Below are 15,725 nucleotides of genomic sequence, written 5' to 3' on the forward strand. Positions count from 1 at the left end.
CAAACCATTCAGGGCTTTGTAGGTATGTAGGTTTGAATTGGGACAGGAAAATGAACGGCAGCCAATGGAGCTCCTTGAACAGGAAGAGGCTACTACAACAGCTTGTTGTGGGATGGGTTCATGAAATGATTTCTAGTTTCCAAATCACGACCTCCCTGAACTGCTGCCCTCTGGATACTAGCAAGTGACCCAGAAAAGAGCAACAATACAGCCAAGTCTTTTCACAACAAACACATCCTTCAGCCCATCTCTCATCAGAGTCCAACAACCAGTATCTGACCTTACCTACACACACCGTTGGGCAAACTCACGGATTCAGGTTTCCATCCCAAATATCTGAAGGCTTTAATCTTCACCATTACAACGTTTACAAAATGTACAAACAGGATTCGCAGATCCACTTTGAGCTTGTCATTGTAAACAACTGGAGTCATCAGACAGTCCCATACAACATCGGCAGATACTCGCACTGAGTCACACGGGAGAGAGAAAGGTGGGGGATGTCATTAACATAGACAATGTGGAGGGGCTCCTGAATTAGTAAACTCAACAAAATGGCCCACGTATACAGAAAGTAATTAAGCAGAGTCTCTATGACCATCTGTTAGGAGTGCTTGGATTGTGTTTTTCCCTTATGGCAGAGGGAGGTTGGACTGGATGGCCCTTGGAGGTTCCTTGCAAAACTAGGATCCTATTACTGTGGATTCCTCCCAACCCCCTCCAGTATTTTCTGCTGGTCATGGACGTTCTGTGTGCCAAGTTTGGTTCAGATCGGCCATTCATGGGGGTCTTAGTGGTCTGAGGAAGTCTGAGCTGAATCAGTTGAAGGTACTCCAAACCCCGTCATCCGGTGTCCAAACATTACAATGCATGCGCAAAACAACATATTTACATGTATACACATATATATACATATACACACACACACAATACATATACACAGACTGGGCCACAGCAACGCGTGGCAGGGGACATCAATAATCAATAATCACCGGATGAGTTGGGAAGTGGGAATCCCACCCGCTGTCTTTGCCTTGCATGCGGTTGGCATGGCCTGAGCAACCGTGCGGCTGGTGTGGCAGTCCTCTTACTACGCTCTTAACCGTTGCCCTTCTTTCTCCTCTCTCCTCGACCCCCTCTCTAGAGTACTGGAAGATCCTGGCTTTGCTCTATTACCCTGCCTTCTACTACCCCTTACTTGCATGCGCTACCGTCCGACACAGAGCCGGGTCCCTCTTGGGCTGCTTGCTGTCCTGGTGCCACGGCGTGGTTTACCTCTGGCAGAAGGTGGAGTGCCCTCAGTCGCCCAAGGTAAAGGCAGCAAGGAGGGGTCTTGGGGAGCCAAGGGGGGGGGGCAGCCTCCTCCTCTGGGGGTTTCTCAGCAGAGGATGGAAGGCCATCCGGGCTTCAGTTGTGTTTTCCTGCAGGGCAGAGGGTTGGACTGGATGGCTCTTGCGGTCCCTCCCAACTCTATTCTTGGGGCCTCTTGCAACTCTGTTGTGATTTTGGGATGCTATGATTCAAGTCTGGCTGCATTTGCTTCCACTTATTGGCACTTACTGATTCATCCTCTGCCGTCCCATGTTTCCAATAGCTTTGGACGTGTCCTGGTTCCTTCCTGTGCCTTCCACTTTTGTCCTTGGCTTGTTTCATTTGCAACAAACTGAATTCGAAATGATAAACATAGCTCGTAGAATCAGTTCAGATGCAAAGTGATGCAACCTGCCAACCTCTCCAAGTTCACAGTTTCCTCCAATTGCTGCAAACTAAATTAAGGCACCAGAGTTCATTGCACTTAGTTAATTCAGTATGTGGGAGAGGGAGGGTAGAAATAGAATTTTCCTCTTTCCAGTAGATTCGGACAAAGCAAACCTGAGCAACATCCCATAGATTATGTGTTCTTCCAAGCAGCATCTTGGAATCATAAAATCTGATGCTGCTTGGCAATATATCTCCCAGTTTTCATGTGGGAAAAGTATGAATTTCCCTACAGCAGGCATGGGCAAATGTTCTAACTTGGGGGCCACATGGCAGGCTGGAGTGGGGTGAGGGGGCCGGGAGGGAGGGAGGGGTTCTCCCCAAGCCCCTTTCCTTCCTGCCCTTTCCCCCCTTCCTCTTCTCTTTCGGGGGCAGAAAGCGAAGGAAAGACGAGAAACGTTTGGATCCCAAAAGGGTTGGCCTTGGTCAGGGTGAGATGGTGGGCGGGAGAGGAAAGGTGCATCTATTAGACCCTGTATTGCCTACTCCTGATCTAGAATCCTACCCCTTGACATGCAGGAAGGCTCAATCAAAGCACTCCTGATAGACGCCCTCTGTAGAAAAGCCTCCAGAGAAGGAGACTCCATCACACTCCCAGGCAGCTTAGGCCACTCTCCAGAAGTTCTTCCTAATCTTTTCAGTCGAATCTCTTTCCCTGTGATTTGAAAACATTGCTCCCTTCTTGTGCCCTGGACGGGAGAGCAACAGAAACTTGGTTTTCCCCCTCCCCATCCTCCTCCTCCTCAATGGGACACCCTTTTGAACCTTGAAACATGGTTTTCCTGTACCCTCTCTACCTTCTCTTCTCCCAGCTAAACATCTCCCAGGAGGAAAGGAAGAAGGAAAAAGAAAAGGACGGAAGGAAGAAGGGGAGGGAGGGAATGGAGGGAGGGAAAGGAAGGAGGGAGTGAAGAAAGAGGGAAGGAAGAAAAGAGTGGAAGGGAAAGATGAAAGGAAAGAGAGAAGGAAGGGAAGACAAAAAGGAAAGGAAGGAAGGAAGGAAGGAAGGAAGGAAGGAAGGAAGAGTGGAAGGCAATGGAGGGAAGTAGAGGGAGGGAGGGAAGGTAGGGAGGGAGAGAGGAAAGAGAGGAGGAAGGAAAGATGGAAGGGAGGAGAAAGAGGGAGAAAGGGAAGGAGGAAGGAAAGAGGGAAAGAAAGAGGGAAGGAAGGAAAGCCAAAGGGGTGGAATGGAGGGAGGGAAGGCAGGGAGGGAGGGAGGAAAGAGAAGGAAAGAAAGACAAAAGGGAAGGGAGGGAGGGAGGGAGGAAGGAAAGAGAAAGAGGGAAGCATGAAAGGGTGGGAAGGAATGGGTGGAGGGAGAAAGAGGGAGGGAAGGCAGGGAGGGAGGAAAGAGACAAAAGAGAAGGGAGGGAGGGAAGGAGGGAGAAAGAGGGAAGGAGGGAGGAAAGAGGGAAGAAAGGAGAAAGAGGAAGGGAGGGAAGTAAGAAGGGAAGAGAGACGGAAGGAAAGATTAAAGGGAAGGAAGGAAAAAAGGAAGGAAGGAGAAAGAGGAAGAGAGGAAGTAAGAAGGGAAGAGAGAAGGAAGGAAAGACGAAAGGGAAGGAAAGAAAGCAGGAAGGAAGGAGAAAGAGGAAGAGAGGGAAGTAAGAAGGGAAGATAGAAAGAAGGAAAGACGAAAGGGTGGAAGGCAATGGAGAGAGGTAGAGGGAGAGAAGGCAGGGAGGGAGAGAGGAAAGAGAGGAGGAAGGAAAGGAAAGGAAAGAAAGGAAGGAGAAAGAGGGAGAGAGGCAAGGAGGGAGGAGAGAGGGGGAAAAAGAGGGAAGGGAGGAAGGGAATGGAGGGAGGAAGAAAGAGGGAGGGAAGGAAGGTAGAGGGAAGAAGGGAGGAAAGAAGGAAGGACAAAAGGTTGGAAGGGAAGGAAGAATGGATGAAGAAAGAGGGAGGGAAGGCAGAAGGAAAGAGAGAAGGAAGGAAGGTTAGGATGGTGGGGAGAGAGGAGGGCCTGAGAAGAGAGCCCAAGGGGTCACATTTGGCCCCCAGGCCTGGGTTTGTCCATACTTGGCCTACAGACGCAGGAAATTACTCACCACCATTGTTTCTGTGTGCCTCCAAAGTTACTGGATTTGGGGGGCTACATCTCACTTTTATTTGGAACGTTTCTCATTTTGGGAAGGAAAAAGAAAGGGATTTGGGGCCCAAACTGTATGAGGGACGTGGTGGCCTTAAAATGGGTGACTGTGCACCCGGGAGGGTCCCGGAGAGATGGATTTCTCAACTTTGGGGTGACTTGTATTCCCGAAGTCTTTCATGGCTGGAATCACTGGGTCGTTGTAGGTTTTTCCAGGCTATACGGCCATGTTCTAGAGGCCTTCTCTCCTGACGTTTCACCTGCATCCTGAGGATGCCTGCCATAGATGCAGGCGAAACATCAGGAGAAAATGCCTCTAGACCATGGCCATATAGCCCAGAAAAACCTACAACAACCCTTTTGGGGTGACTTGTTGCAAATGTTCTAGTTTAGTGAGATGGATGAAAGGCAATATCTCCCCAAGCCCTCCAAGCTGGGTCTTCTGACCGGATATATTCTTTTTCTTCGCCCTACTTCTTCTCAGATTTACAGATACTACTCGCTGCTTTCGTACCTCCCGATCCTTTTGTGCCTCTTCTTTCTGAGCCTTTGGTATCCGGTGCAGCTTGTCAAGAGCTTCAAGCAAAAGCAGAAGGTGGTTGCCGAGGAGGTAAGGAGAAAATGCCTTTAGAACAGTGTTTCTCAACCTGGGGGTCAGGACCCCTGGGGGGGTCGCGAGGGGGTGTCACAGGAGTCATCAAAGACCATCAGAAAACACAATATTTTCTGTGTATTGTCGAAGGCTTTCATGGCCGGAATCACTGGGTTGTTGTAGGTTTTTTCGGGCTATATGGCCATGGTCTAGAGGCATTTTCTCCTGACGTTTCGCCTGCATCTAAGGCAAGCATCCTCAGAGGTAGTGAGGTCTGTTGGAACTTGGGAAAAGGGTTTATATATCTTTGGAATGGCCAGGGTGGGACAAAGGACTCTTGTCTGCTGGAGCTAGGTGTGAATGTTTCAACTGACCACCTTGATAAGCATATAATGGCCTGGCAGTGCCTGGAGCAATCTTTTGTTGAGAGGTGATTAGATGTCCTTGTTCCTAGTTCCAGCAGACCTCACTACCTCTGAGGATGCTTGCCATAGATGCAGGCAAAATGTCAGGAGAGAATGCCTCTAGACCATGGCCATATAGCCTGAAAAAACCTACAACGACCCATTCACCCCTAGCTCCAGCAGGCAAGAGTCCTTTGTCCCACCCTGGTCATTCCACAGATATATAAACCCTTTTTCCTAGTTCCAACAGACCTCACTCCCTCTGAGGATGCTTGCTATAGATGCAGGTGAAATGTCAGGAGAGAATGCCTCTAGAACATGGCCATATAGCCCGGAAAAACCTACAACAACCCAGTGATTCTGGCCATGAAAGCCTTCGGGAATACATTGGTACAAATACTCCATATGCCCAAATGTGAAGACTGGTGGTGTATGGGGAAAATAGACCTTGACGTTACCCAGGGGACGCTGAAATGTTTTACCATCCTGTTGGAGGCTTCTCCATGTCCCCACAAGAGAAGCTGGAGCTGACAGATGGGAGCTCACCCCGCTCCCCAGATTCAAACCTTTCAGTCAGCAAGGGTTTAACTCACTGCACCACCGAAGACATTGAGGGAGTTCAGCATGACACATGTCTTTCAAGCAATCTGGAAAGTTTCTTCTTTCGGGAGATATTTTTGCAACCCACTTGGCTTCGTACGGAGGAATCAGCGGGGAGTCTGCGACGGGAGGCCGATCTTTGCCGCGGAGCAGGTGGGCCTGTCTCGTGAGGACCCGCATTTCTGACTCCCAACTGTTTCCTTCCCGAAGCAGGTGCACATTATGCAAGGCCTTGGAAATATCAGTTCTAATTTGGAGTAAGCACAGATCTTTGGGAACTGTAGACGCCATCCAACTTGGCAAGGCTCGAAATGCCAAGGTGACAGGCGCGTCTGCGGGCTCTTTGAAATGACAAGCAAGGGTTTCTTTCTTTTCCGCCTGCCTCTCCTTCCGGGAAGATGAATGTTTTGAGGCTGGATTCTTCTCCATCTTTCGTTTGTTTGTTTGTTTCCAAAAGGAGCTGTTTTTGCATATTCTCGATCGTTTAGCAATGCCGCAAAGTGGATAAACCAACTTTGGAAAGCGTAGTTCTCAAAGCCATGCTTACGAGGGGGTTTTGGGTATTGTAGTCACCCCAAAATGACATTCTCAAGTGTTGATGCAGAGCAGAACAAGGTTCTAGATCAGGTGTGGGCCTCCAGGTGTTTTGGACTTCAACTCCCACCATTCCTAACAGCCTCAGGCCCTTCCTTTTCCCCCTCAGCCGCTTAAGCGGCTGAGGGGGAAAAGGAAAGGCCTGAGGCTGTTAGGAATGATGGGAGTTGAAGTCCAAAACACCAAAAGGACCCAAGTTTGCCCATGCCTGTTCTAGATCCGATGATGGCTTTGATATGAATGAACCAACACCAAGGATTAGTTTGACCGGCATAGTTACTGTCCAGGGTACTGAATCTATCATGGTTCGTATCTAAGACACCTTCTGCACTGCCATATAATCCAGAGGAGCGGGACATCCATAGGGAAACCAAGGTGCTTGTCTATAAAGCCATTCCCCTCCCAACCCTGCTCTATGCCTGCGAAACGTGGACTGTCTACAGACGTCAACATTGACACTGAAATTCAACACCGCCTGAGCTCTGCGAGTGCAGCATTTTCCCAAATGAAGCAGAGAGTGTTTGAGGACCGGGACATCCGTAGGGAGACCAAGGTGCTTGTCTATAAAGCCATTCCCCTCCCAACCCTGCTATATGCCTGCGAGACGTGGACTGTCTACAGACGTCACATGCAACTCCTGGAACGATTCCATCAGCGCTGCCTCCGGAAAATCCTGCAAATCTCCTGGGAAGACAAGCGGACAAACGTCAGCATGATGGAAGAAGCAAAGACCACCAGCATTGAAGTGATGGTCCTCCGCCATCAACTCCGCTGGACCAGCCACGTTGTCCGGATGCCTGACCACCATCTCCCAAAGCAGTTGTTCTACTCCGAACTCCAGAACGGAAAACGGAATGTTGGTGGGCAGGAAAAGAGATTTAAAGATGGGCTCAAAGCCAACCTTAAAAACTCTGGCATAGACACTGAGAACTGGGAAGCCCTGGCCCTTGAGTGCTCCAGCTGGAGGTCAGCTGTGACCAGCAGTGCTGCAGATTTGAAGAGGCACTAAGGGAGAACGAAAGGGAGAAGCGTGCCAAGAGGAAGGCGTATCAAGCCAACCCCGACCGAGACCAGCTTCTGTCTGGAAACCAGTGCCCTCACTGTGGAAGAAGATGCAGGTCAAGAATAGGGCTCCACAGCCACATACGGATCCACAAGAACACTGAAAGACAATCCTCCTCGGAAAACGAGGGATCGCCTAAGTAAGTAAGTAATCCAGATTATCAAAGTCAATCATCCACATTATATTAACAGGTTTATATGAGTCAACACAGCCACATAATCCAGTTCAAAGAAGATAATCCGGATTTTATATGGCCCTGTAGTTGTTGTTTATTTATTCAGTGAGCTTCCACTTCTTGGTGACCTCTTGGACCAGCCCAGGCCAGAGCTCCGTATCGGCCGTGGCCGCCCCCAGGGTCTCCTTCAAAGTCAAGCCAGTCCCTTCAAGGATACCATCCACCCATCTTGCCCTTGGTCGGCCCCTCTTCCTTTTTCCTTCCATTTCCCCCAGCATCATTGTCTTTTCCAAGCTTTCCTGTCTTCTCATCCACCAATGATAGAATTGGACCAAACTTCCCACACAGAACTCACATGACCAAGAGAAAATACTGCTTTTTCCGATGGTCTTTGGTGACCCTATGGTACCCCCTCATCACCCCCCCCCCTCACTGCTATAGGTGTACCAAATACAAATGGAAAAATTGACAATGTTTGCTGAGAACACAATCTCCTTTCCGCAAGGACATCCGATAAACCTCTTAGCCCAAGACATTTTCCTCTTCGGTGCCGTCCATTCAGAGCCAAAGCAATGTCTTACTGTATTGTGACACAAGGAGTTTTGGGGAGGGGGGGGGCAGCGGGATTGAGCTTTGCCCCCGGCTCCATAATCCCCGCGAGGCTGGCACTGCGATCTTCCTTTGGAGAAAGAGACCCACATTCCCTCCTTCAAAACCAACAATGGAAGAAGCATGAATGCCTGCTCTTTCAGCTCAGAAATCTGCAGTATTGAGGATTGAGCCAAATCCGCCTGTTTACACAACCCCGGGGGATCAAGAGGGAGTATTTTTCCCTGGCATCGCCTGGAACAGAGTGTTCTTGGGTGCCCCATTGCCAGGGCTGGCGAAGGTCTCTCCAGCTGGAGGGGGCCACTTGCTTCATGAGACCCCCTTTCGGGCACCCACGTCTGCAGCCACGTAATTAGCACCTTTGCAACTGTTTGCTTGTCTGGCGAGGCAGATGGGAATGGCACCCGGCATTTTTAATGGGCTGCCTGCATCACACAGGCTGTTCCATGGGCTCGCTCTTTCTTTTGTTCACACACATGGATTTTTCCAGGAGGAACTATCAAATCACTCTCCCACTATTTCTCATGGATGTCCAAAGAACTTGCAACTGTGCTAAAACACAAAAGAGACATGCACAAGAAGTGGGAAAAGGGAGAAATCACCAAAGGAGAATTCAACAAATAGCCAACACCTGTAGGGAAAAGGTCCGCAAGGCTAAAGCACAAAACGAGCTCAGACTTGCCAGGGACATTAAAAACAATAAAAAGGGCTTCTTTTCTTATGTCAGGAGAAAAAGGAAAAACAAGGAGGCGATAGGACCTCTTCGAGGGGAAGATGGGGCAATGCTGACAGGGGTTGATAGGGAAAAGGCAGAACTACTTAATGCCTTCTTTGCCTCGGTCTTCTCACAAAAAGAAAGTCATCTTCAACCTCAGCAAGATGAACTTTTCAGCAGTGGGACTCTCTGCCCCGGAGTGTGGTGGAGGCTCCTTCTTTAGAAACTTTGAAACAGGCTGGATGGCCATCTGTCAGAGGTGATTTGAATGCCATATTCCTGCTTCTTGGCAGAATGGGGTTGGACTGGATGGCCCAGGAGGTCTCTTCCAACTCTTTGATTCTAGGATTCTAGTGAGGTCTGTTGGAACTAGGAAAATGGCTCTATATATCTGTGGAATGACCAGGGTGGGACAAAGGACTCTTGTCTGCTGGAGCCTCGCTGGTCAGTGAATGTTTCAACTGACCACCTTGATTAGCATTTGATGACCTGGCAGTGCCTGGGGCAATCTTTTCTTGAGAAGTGATTAGATGTCCTTGTTTGTTTCCTCTCTGTTGTGCTGTTGTAATTTTAGAGGTTTTTTTTTAATACTGGCAGCCAGATTTTGTTCATTTTCATGGTTTCCTCCTTTCTGTTGAAATTGTCCACATGCTTCTTGTGGATTTCAATGGCTTCTCTGTGTAATCTGACGTGGTGGTTTCTGTGTTCTTCATTTATTCATTTATCGTGTCAGGAGCGAACCAAACAGTTGTATTGCATTAAAAACAAACTAACAAACAAAACGCAAAGTTTGCAAGCTTGGTATTCTATTCAATGTCCTCTACATCTCGTGGTCCCAGAGTGCAGCCTATTCTGTGCCTTCCAAATCACCCAATCTTCTGAGTGCCCAGGAGGGAGTCTCTCATTTTGTATCGGTCATTGATTGAGGTTCTGGCTTTGAGCCTGCCACTTTTGGATTCTCGCTTGCTGAGGTGTTCCAGCGAGTGTCTCTGTAGATCTTAGAAAACTATTTCTTGATTTAAGTCTGGCATGCTGGGAGATATTGACAAGCTGGAATGTGTCCAGAGGAGGGCGACTAAAATGATCCAGGGTCTGGAGAACAAGCCCTATGAGGAGCGGCTTAAGGAGCTTGGCATGTTTAGCCTGAAGAAGAGAAGGATGAGAGGAGACATGATGAGGGCCATGTATAAATATGTGAGAGGAAGCCACAGGGAGGAGGGAGCAGATCAAGGGTCTGGAGAACAAGCCCTATGAGGAGCGGCTTAAGGATCTGGGCATGTTTAGCCTGAAGAAGAGAAGGATGAGAGGAGATATGATGAGGGCCATGTATAAATATGTGAGAGGAAGCCACAGGGAGGAGGGAGCAGATCAAGGGTCTGGAGAACAAGCCCTATGAGGAGCGGCTTAAGGAGCTGGGCATGTTTAGCCTGAAGAAGAGAAGGCTGAGAGGAGATATGATGAGGGCCAGGGATAAATATGTGAGAGGAAGCCACAGGGAGGAGGAGGGAGCAGATCAAGGGTCTGGAGAACAAGCCCTATGAGGAGCGGCTTAAGGAGCTGGGCATGTTTAGCCTGAAGAAGAGAAGGCTGAGAGGAGATATGATGAGGGCCATGTATAAATATGTGAGAGGAAGCCACAGGGAGGAGGGAGCAGATCAAGGGTCTGGAGAACAAGCCCTATGAGGAGCGGCTTAAGGAGCTGGGCATGTTTAGCCTGAAGAAGAGAAGGCTGAGAGGAGATATGATGAGGGCCAGGGATAAATATGTGAGAGGAAGCCACAGGGAGGAGGAGGGAGCGAGCCTCCTTTTTGCTTCCCTGGAGACTAGGACACAATGGAGGAATGGCTTCAAACTACAAGAGAGGAGATTCCACCTGAACATGAGGAAGAACTTCCTGACTGTGAGAGCCGTTCAGCAGTGGAACTCTCTGCCCTGGAGTGTGGTGGAGGCTCCTTCTTTGGAGGCTTTTAAACAGGGGCTGGATGGCCATCTGTCGGGGGTGATTTGAATGCAATATTCCTGCTTCTTGGCAGAATGGGGTTGGACTGGATGGTGGCCCAGGAGGTCTCGTCCAACTCTTTGATTCTAGGATTCTATGTGATGGGTTTCGTTCTCTTTCAGGAACCTTGGAGCGACTATTGCAAAGACTACCTGAAGACTATCTTGGCAAAACGGCCACCGAAAAGAAGGTAAGGCCCCTCATTGAACTTGGGCATCATCACAAAATGCAAAGGATCAAAGCGGAAAGAAGACCGGTGGAGTTAGCATTGCTTAGCTCTCGATCTGGACTGCCTTCTCTGAGAGGAGGAAACGCAAGGTGTGCACATTGACTTGGATACAAACTCAACAATCCAAGGCATGGGAAGAATTTCACACTCAGGAGTTTCCACTCAAAGGCAGGAAACTAAAGTAAGGTGTGTATGGGAGAAGTTCAAGAGACGTTCCTTCTCTTGCTTTGTGCATGTGAGTGCAAACTGAGAGGAGAAGGCTGAGAGGAGACATGATGAGAGCCATGTATAAATATGTGAGAGGAAGCCACAGGGAGGAGGGAGCAGATCAAGGGTCTGGAGAACAAGCCCTATGAGGAGCGGCTTAAGGAGCTGGGCATGTTTAGCCTGAAGAAGAGAAGGCTGAGAGGAGACATGATAGCCATGTATAAATATGTGAGAGGAAGCCACAGGGAGGAGGGAGCAGATCAAGGGTCTGGAGAACAAGCCCTATGAGGAGCGGCTTAAGGAGCTGGGCATGTTTAGCCTCAAGAAGAGAAGGCTGAGAGGAGATATGATAGCCATGTATAATAGGCTTGGGCGATCCAGTTCGTTAATTTCGTAATTCATTATTGATTCGTATTTAAATTAGCTTACAATCCAATATCAAGCCATGCAGGAATGGGGTGAGGAGTAATTAAGAATCGAAACAATTTTTTCCAATTTTCGTAATTATTTCGTAATTATTTCGTAATAATATAATATACAATTATAATATATTATATAATAATATTATAATAATATATTATATTATATTATATTATATTATTATAATACTATTATATTATAGTATTGTATATTTTATTATATTATATATTATATTACTATATTATTATTATATTATAATTGTATATTATAATATAATATAATATATATAATATATTATAATATAATATATAATAATAATATAATATACAATAATATAATATAATAAATTATTATATTATATTATATATATTATATTATTATAATAATATATAATATAATATAATATAATATATAATAATATAATGTAATATACAATAATATAATATAATATAGTTGTTGTTAGTTTTATCACACCAACAGTCAACAACAGAGGGAGAGGGATGCTTCAGAAGTTCCCCCTGTCCCATTTGGAGGTTTTTTTAGCATATTGCACAATCGCGTCCGCTATTAACGAATCGATTCGTAATTTACGAAATTTCGGAAATTTCGAAATTTCGAAATCTTAAATTTTGGAAGTCCTCAGAATTTTGAAATGCTAGCGCACCCTAGAAACAAAACGAGTTTAGAACCAATTTTTTTCTTGATCACCCAAGCCTAATGTATAAATATGCGAGAGGAAGCCACAGGGAGGAGGAGGAGGGAGCAAGCTTCCTTTCTGCTTCCCTGGAGACGAGGACGCAATGGAGGAACGCCTTCAAACTACAAGAGAGGAGATTCCACCTGAACATGAGGAAGAACTTCCTGACTGTGAGAGCCGTTCAGCAGTGGAACTCTCTGCCCCGGAGGGAGTGTGGTGGAGGCTCCGTCTTTGGAAGCTTTTAAACAGAGAGGCTGGATGGCCATCTGTCAGGGGTGCTTTGAATGCAATATTCCTGCTTCTTGGCAGAATGGGGTTGGACTGGAGGATGGCCCATGAGGCCTTTTCCAACTCTATGATTCTACGAGTGTCCTTCCTTTGCCGTTTATTCATTTCTCTTCTTCCTTTCTCAGTAGCAGTATAGCCAAGCCGAGCATCCGTTCAAGGCTCCAGGATTACTTGTGTTCTTATGTCTACACACCTCAAGAAGGTACTGTTGAAGCTGTTTGCAATTTATAATGTAGATTTCAAAGTATGTATGTATGTTTAGGATGCAATAGCTATGTGCCAAGTGTAATGTATTCCTGTGTGGAAAGAGTTAACTGAACCATGGAGCGAACAGCATTCCTAGAGAGGTCATAAATCAAGTGTATAGCACAAATGGACGCAGTGTAGTGCAGGCAAGAGGTGTGGACTAGTACCGATAACAGTATGTGAGTTTGCAATGTTATGATTAGACGGTAAAGAAGCAAGTTTATGATGTGCTGAGCGTTTAGTAGCTTCTAATGTATATAGCTGTAAAATAAATAGTTTATAGCCTAAGGTGGCTGTGATTGATCTGTTCCTGCCTTTCTGTGCTGCCGATACCACTGACAGGTACTACACGAGAATATATCTCAGTGGGCTCGTAACGGGTTCTTCACAGTGGTCATGCTGTCCCATTTCTTCCTTCCAATACGCATCAGGGTGTGGCTGTTGCACCTGAAATATAACAACACAACAGGAGTGACTCCTGACACGACAAAAAAGGCCTGAAATATAATTCTTGCACCTCAAGCCAAATTGAGAGTGAGAGCCATTGTATTTCGGCTTGGAGCAATATCCCATTTTGTGGGACCCATTTTCTTATCAGAATTGTAATTAATGTATTGTCAAAGGCTTTCATGTCCGGAATCATTGGGTTGTTGTAGGTTTTTTCGGGCTATATGGCCATGTTCTAGAGGCATCTTCTCCTGACGTTTCGCCTGCATCTATGGCAAGCATCCTCAGAGGTCGTGAGGTCTGTTGGAACTAGGAAAATGGGTTTATAGATCTGTGGAATGACCAGGGTGGGACAAAGGACTCTTGTCTGCTGGAGCTGGGTGAGAATGTTTCAACTGACCACCTTGATTAGCATTTGATGGCCTGGCAGTGCCTGGGGCATTCTTTTGTTGAGAGGTGATTAGATGCCCTTGTTTGTTTCCTCTGTTGCTGTGCTGTTGTAATTTTTGAGTTTTTTAATCCTGGTAGCCAGATTGTGTTCATCTTCATGGTTTCCTCCTTTCTGTTGAAATTCCCCACCTGCTTCCTGTGTATTTCAGTGACTTCTCTGTGTAGCCTGACATGGTGGTTGTGAGCGTGGTCCAGCATTTCTGTCTTCTCAAATAATCTGCTGTGTCCAGGCTGGTTCCTCAGGTGCTCTGCTATGGCTGACTTCTCTGGTTGAGTTAGTCTGCAGTGCCTTTCATGTTCCTTGATTTGTGTTTGGGCCTTGCTGTGTTTGGTGGTCCCTCTGGAGACTTGTCCACAGCTGCATGGTACACAGTAGACTCCTACTGCCTACCGTCTACCGTGTACCGTGTATGAGCTGTGGACAAGTCCACATAGGGACCACCAAACGCAGAGTGTCATGGTCTATTTCTCCTAGAGTGTAGGGGGAATAGACCATGACATTTGGGAGTTGTAGTTGCTGGGATTTATAGTTCACCTAAAATCAAAGAGTCCTTTATCCCACCCTGGTCATCATTCCAGAGATATATAAACCCTTTTTCCTAGTTCCAACAGACCTCACTACATCTAAGTATGCTTGCCATAGATGCAGGTGAAATGTCAGGAGAGAATGTCTCTAGACCAGTGGTTCTCAATCTGGGGTCCCCAGATGTTTTTGGCCTTCAACTCCCAGAAATCCTAACAGCTGATAAACTGGTTGGGATTTCTGGGAGTTGTAGGCCAAAAACGTCTGGGGACCCCAGGTTGAGATCCACTGCTCTAGACCATGGCCATATAGCCCGCAAAAACCTACAACAACCCAGAACTGTAATTGCTTGGGCTTTGTGGGGCTATAAAACCAAGGTCTGCCCAAGCAGCAGAACTTCTGGAATGGGCCAAATGTAGTGCAAGAATGCTCTGGGGTAATTAATCATTCATTGTGATTTTTGGATTGCAGACTTCCAGCTCCCCTTGAAACTGGTCCTCTCCTTGGCCATGGCTGTGATTGCGGTCTATCAGGTACCTTCTGGGAGAACGTCACCTGGGATTGGAACTGGCCCTCGACACTGCAGAACCCAAACCCACAGGCTCACTTGAAATGAATCTCTCGAAAGAAAAATGTCATGTTTGTTTGTGGGATTAGCATAACTCAAACACCACTGGACAGATTGACACAAGGCACCTCTCAGGCCAGCGAGTGACCGTCACCAATAAAAACACTGAAAAACGCAGTGGAAGGAACTTAAAAAGCCAAAAAAAAAACCCCCAAAAAATACATTACAACGCATGTGCAAAACCATATATATACACAAACACACATATACACAAATATACACACACACAAAACACATATACACAGACTGGGCCACAGCAACGGGTGGCAGGGGACGGCTAGTCTATATAAATAAAAATGTAATGTTAGTTTGTGGTATTAATATAACTCAAAAACCACTGTACGAATTGACACCAGATTTGGACACAAGACACCTCTCAGGCCAAGGAGTGACCAACACTCATAAAAATACTGAAAAACAACCAGCAGAAGAGACTTAAAAAGCCAAAAAATAAAAAAAATACATTACAACGCATGCGCATAACCACATTAATACATATGTACACAAATATATACACACATATATACATACATAAAATACTTATACACAGACTGGGCCACAGCAACACGTGGCAGGGGGCGGCTAGTCTATATAAATAAAAATGTACTGTTTGTTTGTGGAATGAACAGAACTCAAAAACCACTGGACGAATGGACACCAGATTTGGACACAAGACACCTCTCAGGCCAACGAGTGACCATCACTCATGAAAACACTGGAAAACACAGCAGAAGGGACTTAAAAAGCCAAAAAACAAAAATACATTACAACACATGTGCAAGCACACAAACACACACACACACATATATATACACACACACACGCAAACACATATACACAAATATATACACGCACAAACCCACAGAACCCAATTCCACAGTTTCACTTGAAATGAATCTACATAAATAAAAATGTCATGTTCATTTGTGGAATTAACATAACTCAAAAACCACTGGACAAATTGACACCGAATTTGGACACAAGACACCTCT

The 15,725-nt window shown here is 46.5% G+C and overlaps 1 protein-coding gene across 2 annotated transcripts in view; it reads left to right on the plus strand.

Annotated features, from left to right (window-relative positions):
- The window catches only part of STRA6 (signaling receptor and transporter of retinol STRA6), a 57,136-nt gene that overhangs the window by 22,323 nt on the left and 19,088 nt on the right, over nt 1–15,725 (plus strand). The window contains exons 5-9 of one of the 2 annotated variants that reach the window (XM_067471181.1): nt 1,145–1,311; nt 4,332–4,457; nt 10,721–10,788; nt 12,568–12,641; nt 14,577–14,638. In XM_067471181.1, coding sequence (XP_067327282.1) covers nt 1,145–1,311; nt 4,332–4,457; nt 10,721–10,788; nt 12,568–12,641; nt 14,577–14,638 — 497 coding nt within the window. Of the gene's footprint in view, nt 1–1,144; nt 1,312–4,331; nt 4,458–10,720; nt 10,789–12,564; nt 12,642–14,576; nt 14,639–15,725 lie in introns of both variants that reach the window. The other variant, XM_067471180.1, reaches the window with a different exon arrangement.

The sequence above is a fragment of the Anolis sagrei genome, chromosome 9 (genome assembly GCF_037176765.1).
Source record: "Anolis sagrei isolate rAnoSag1 chromosome 9, rAnoSag1.mat, whole genome shotgun sequence".
Lineage (NCBI taxonomy): Eukaryota > Metazoa > Chordata > Lepidosauria > Squamata > Dactyloidae > Anolis > Anolis sagrei.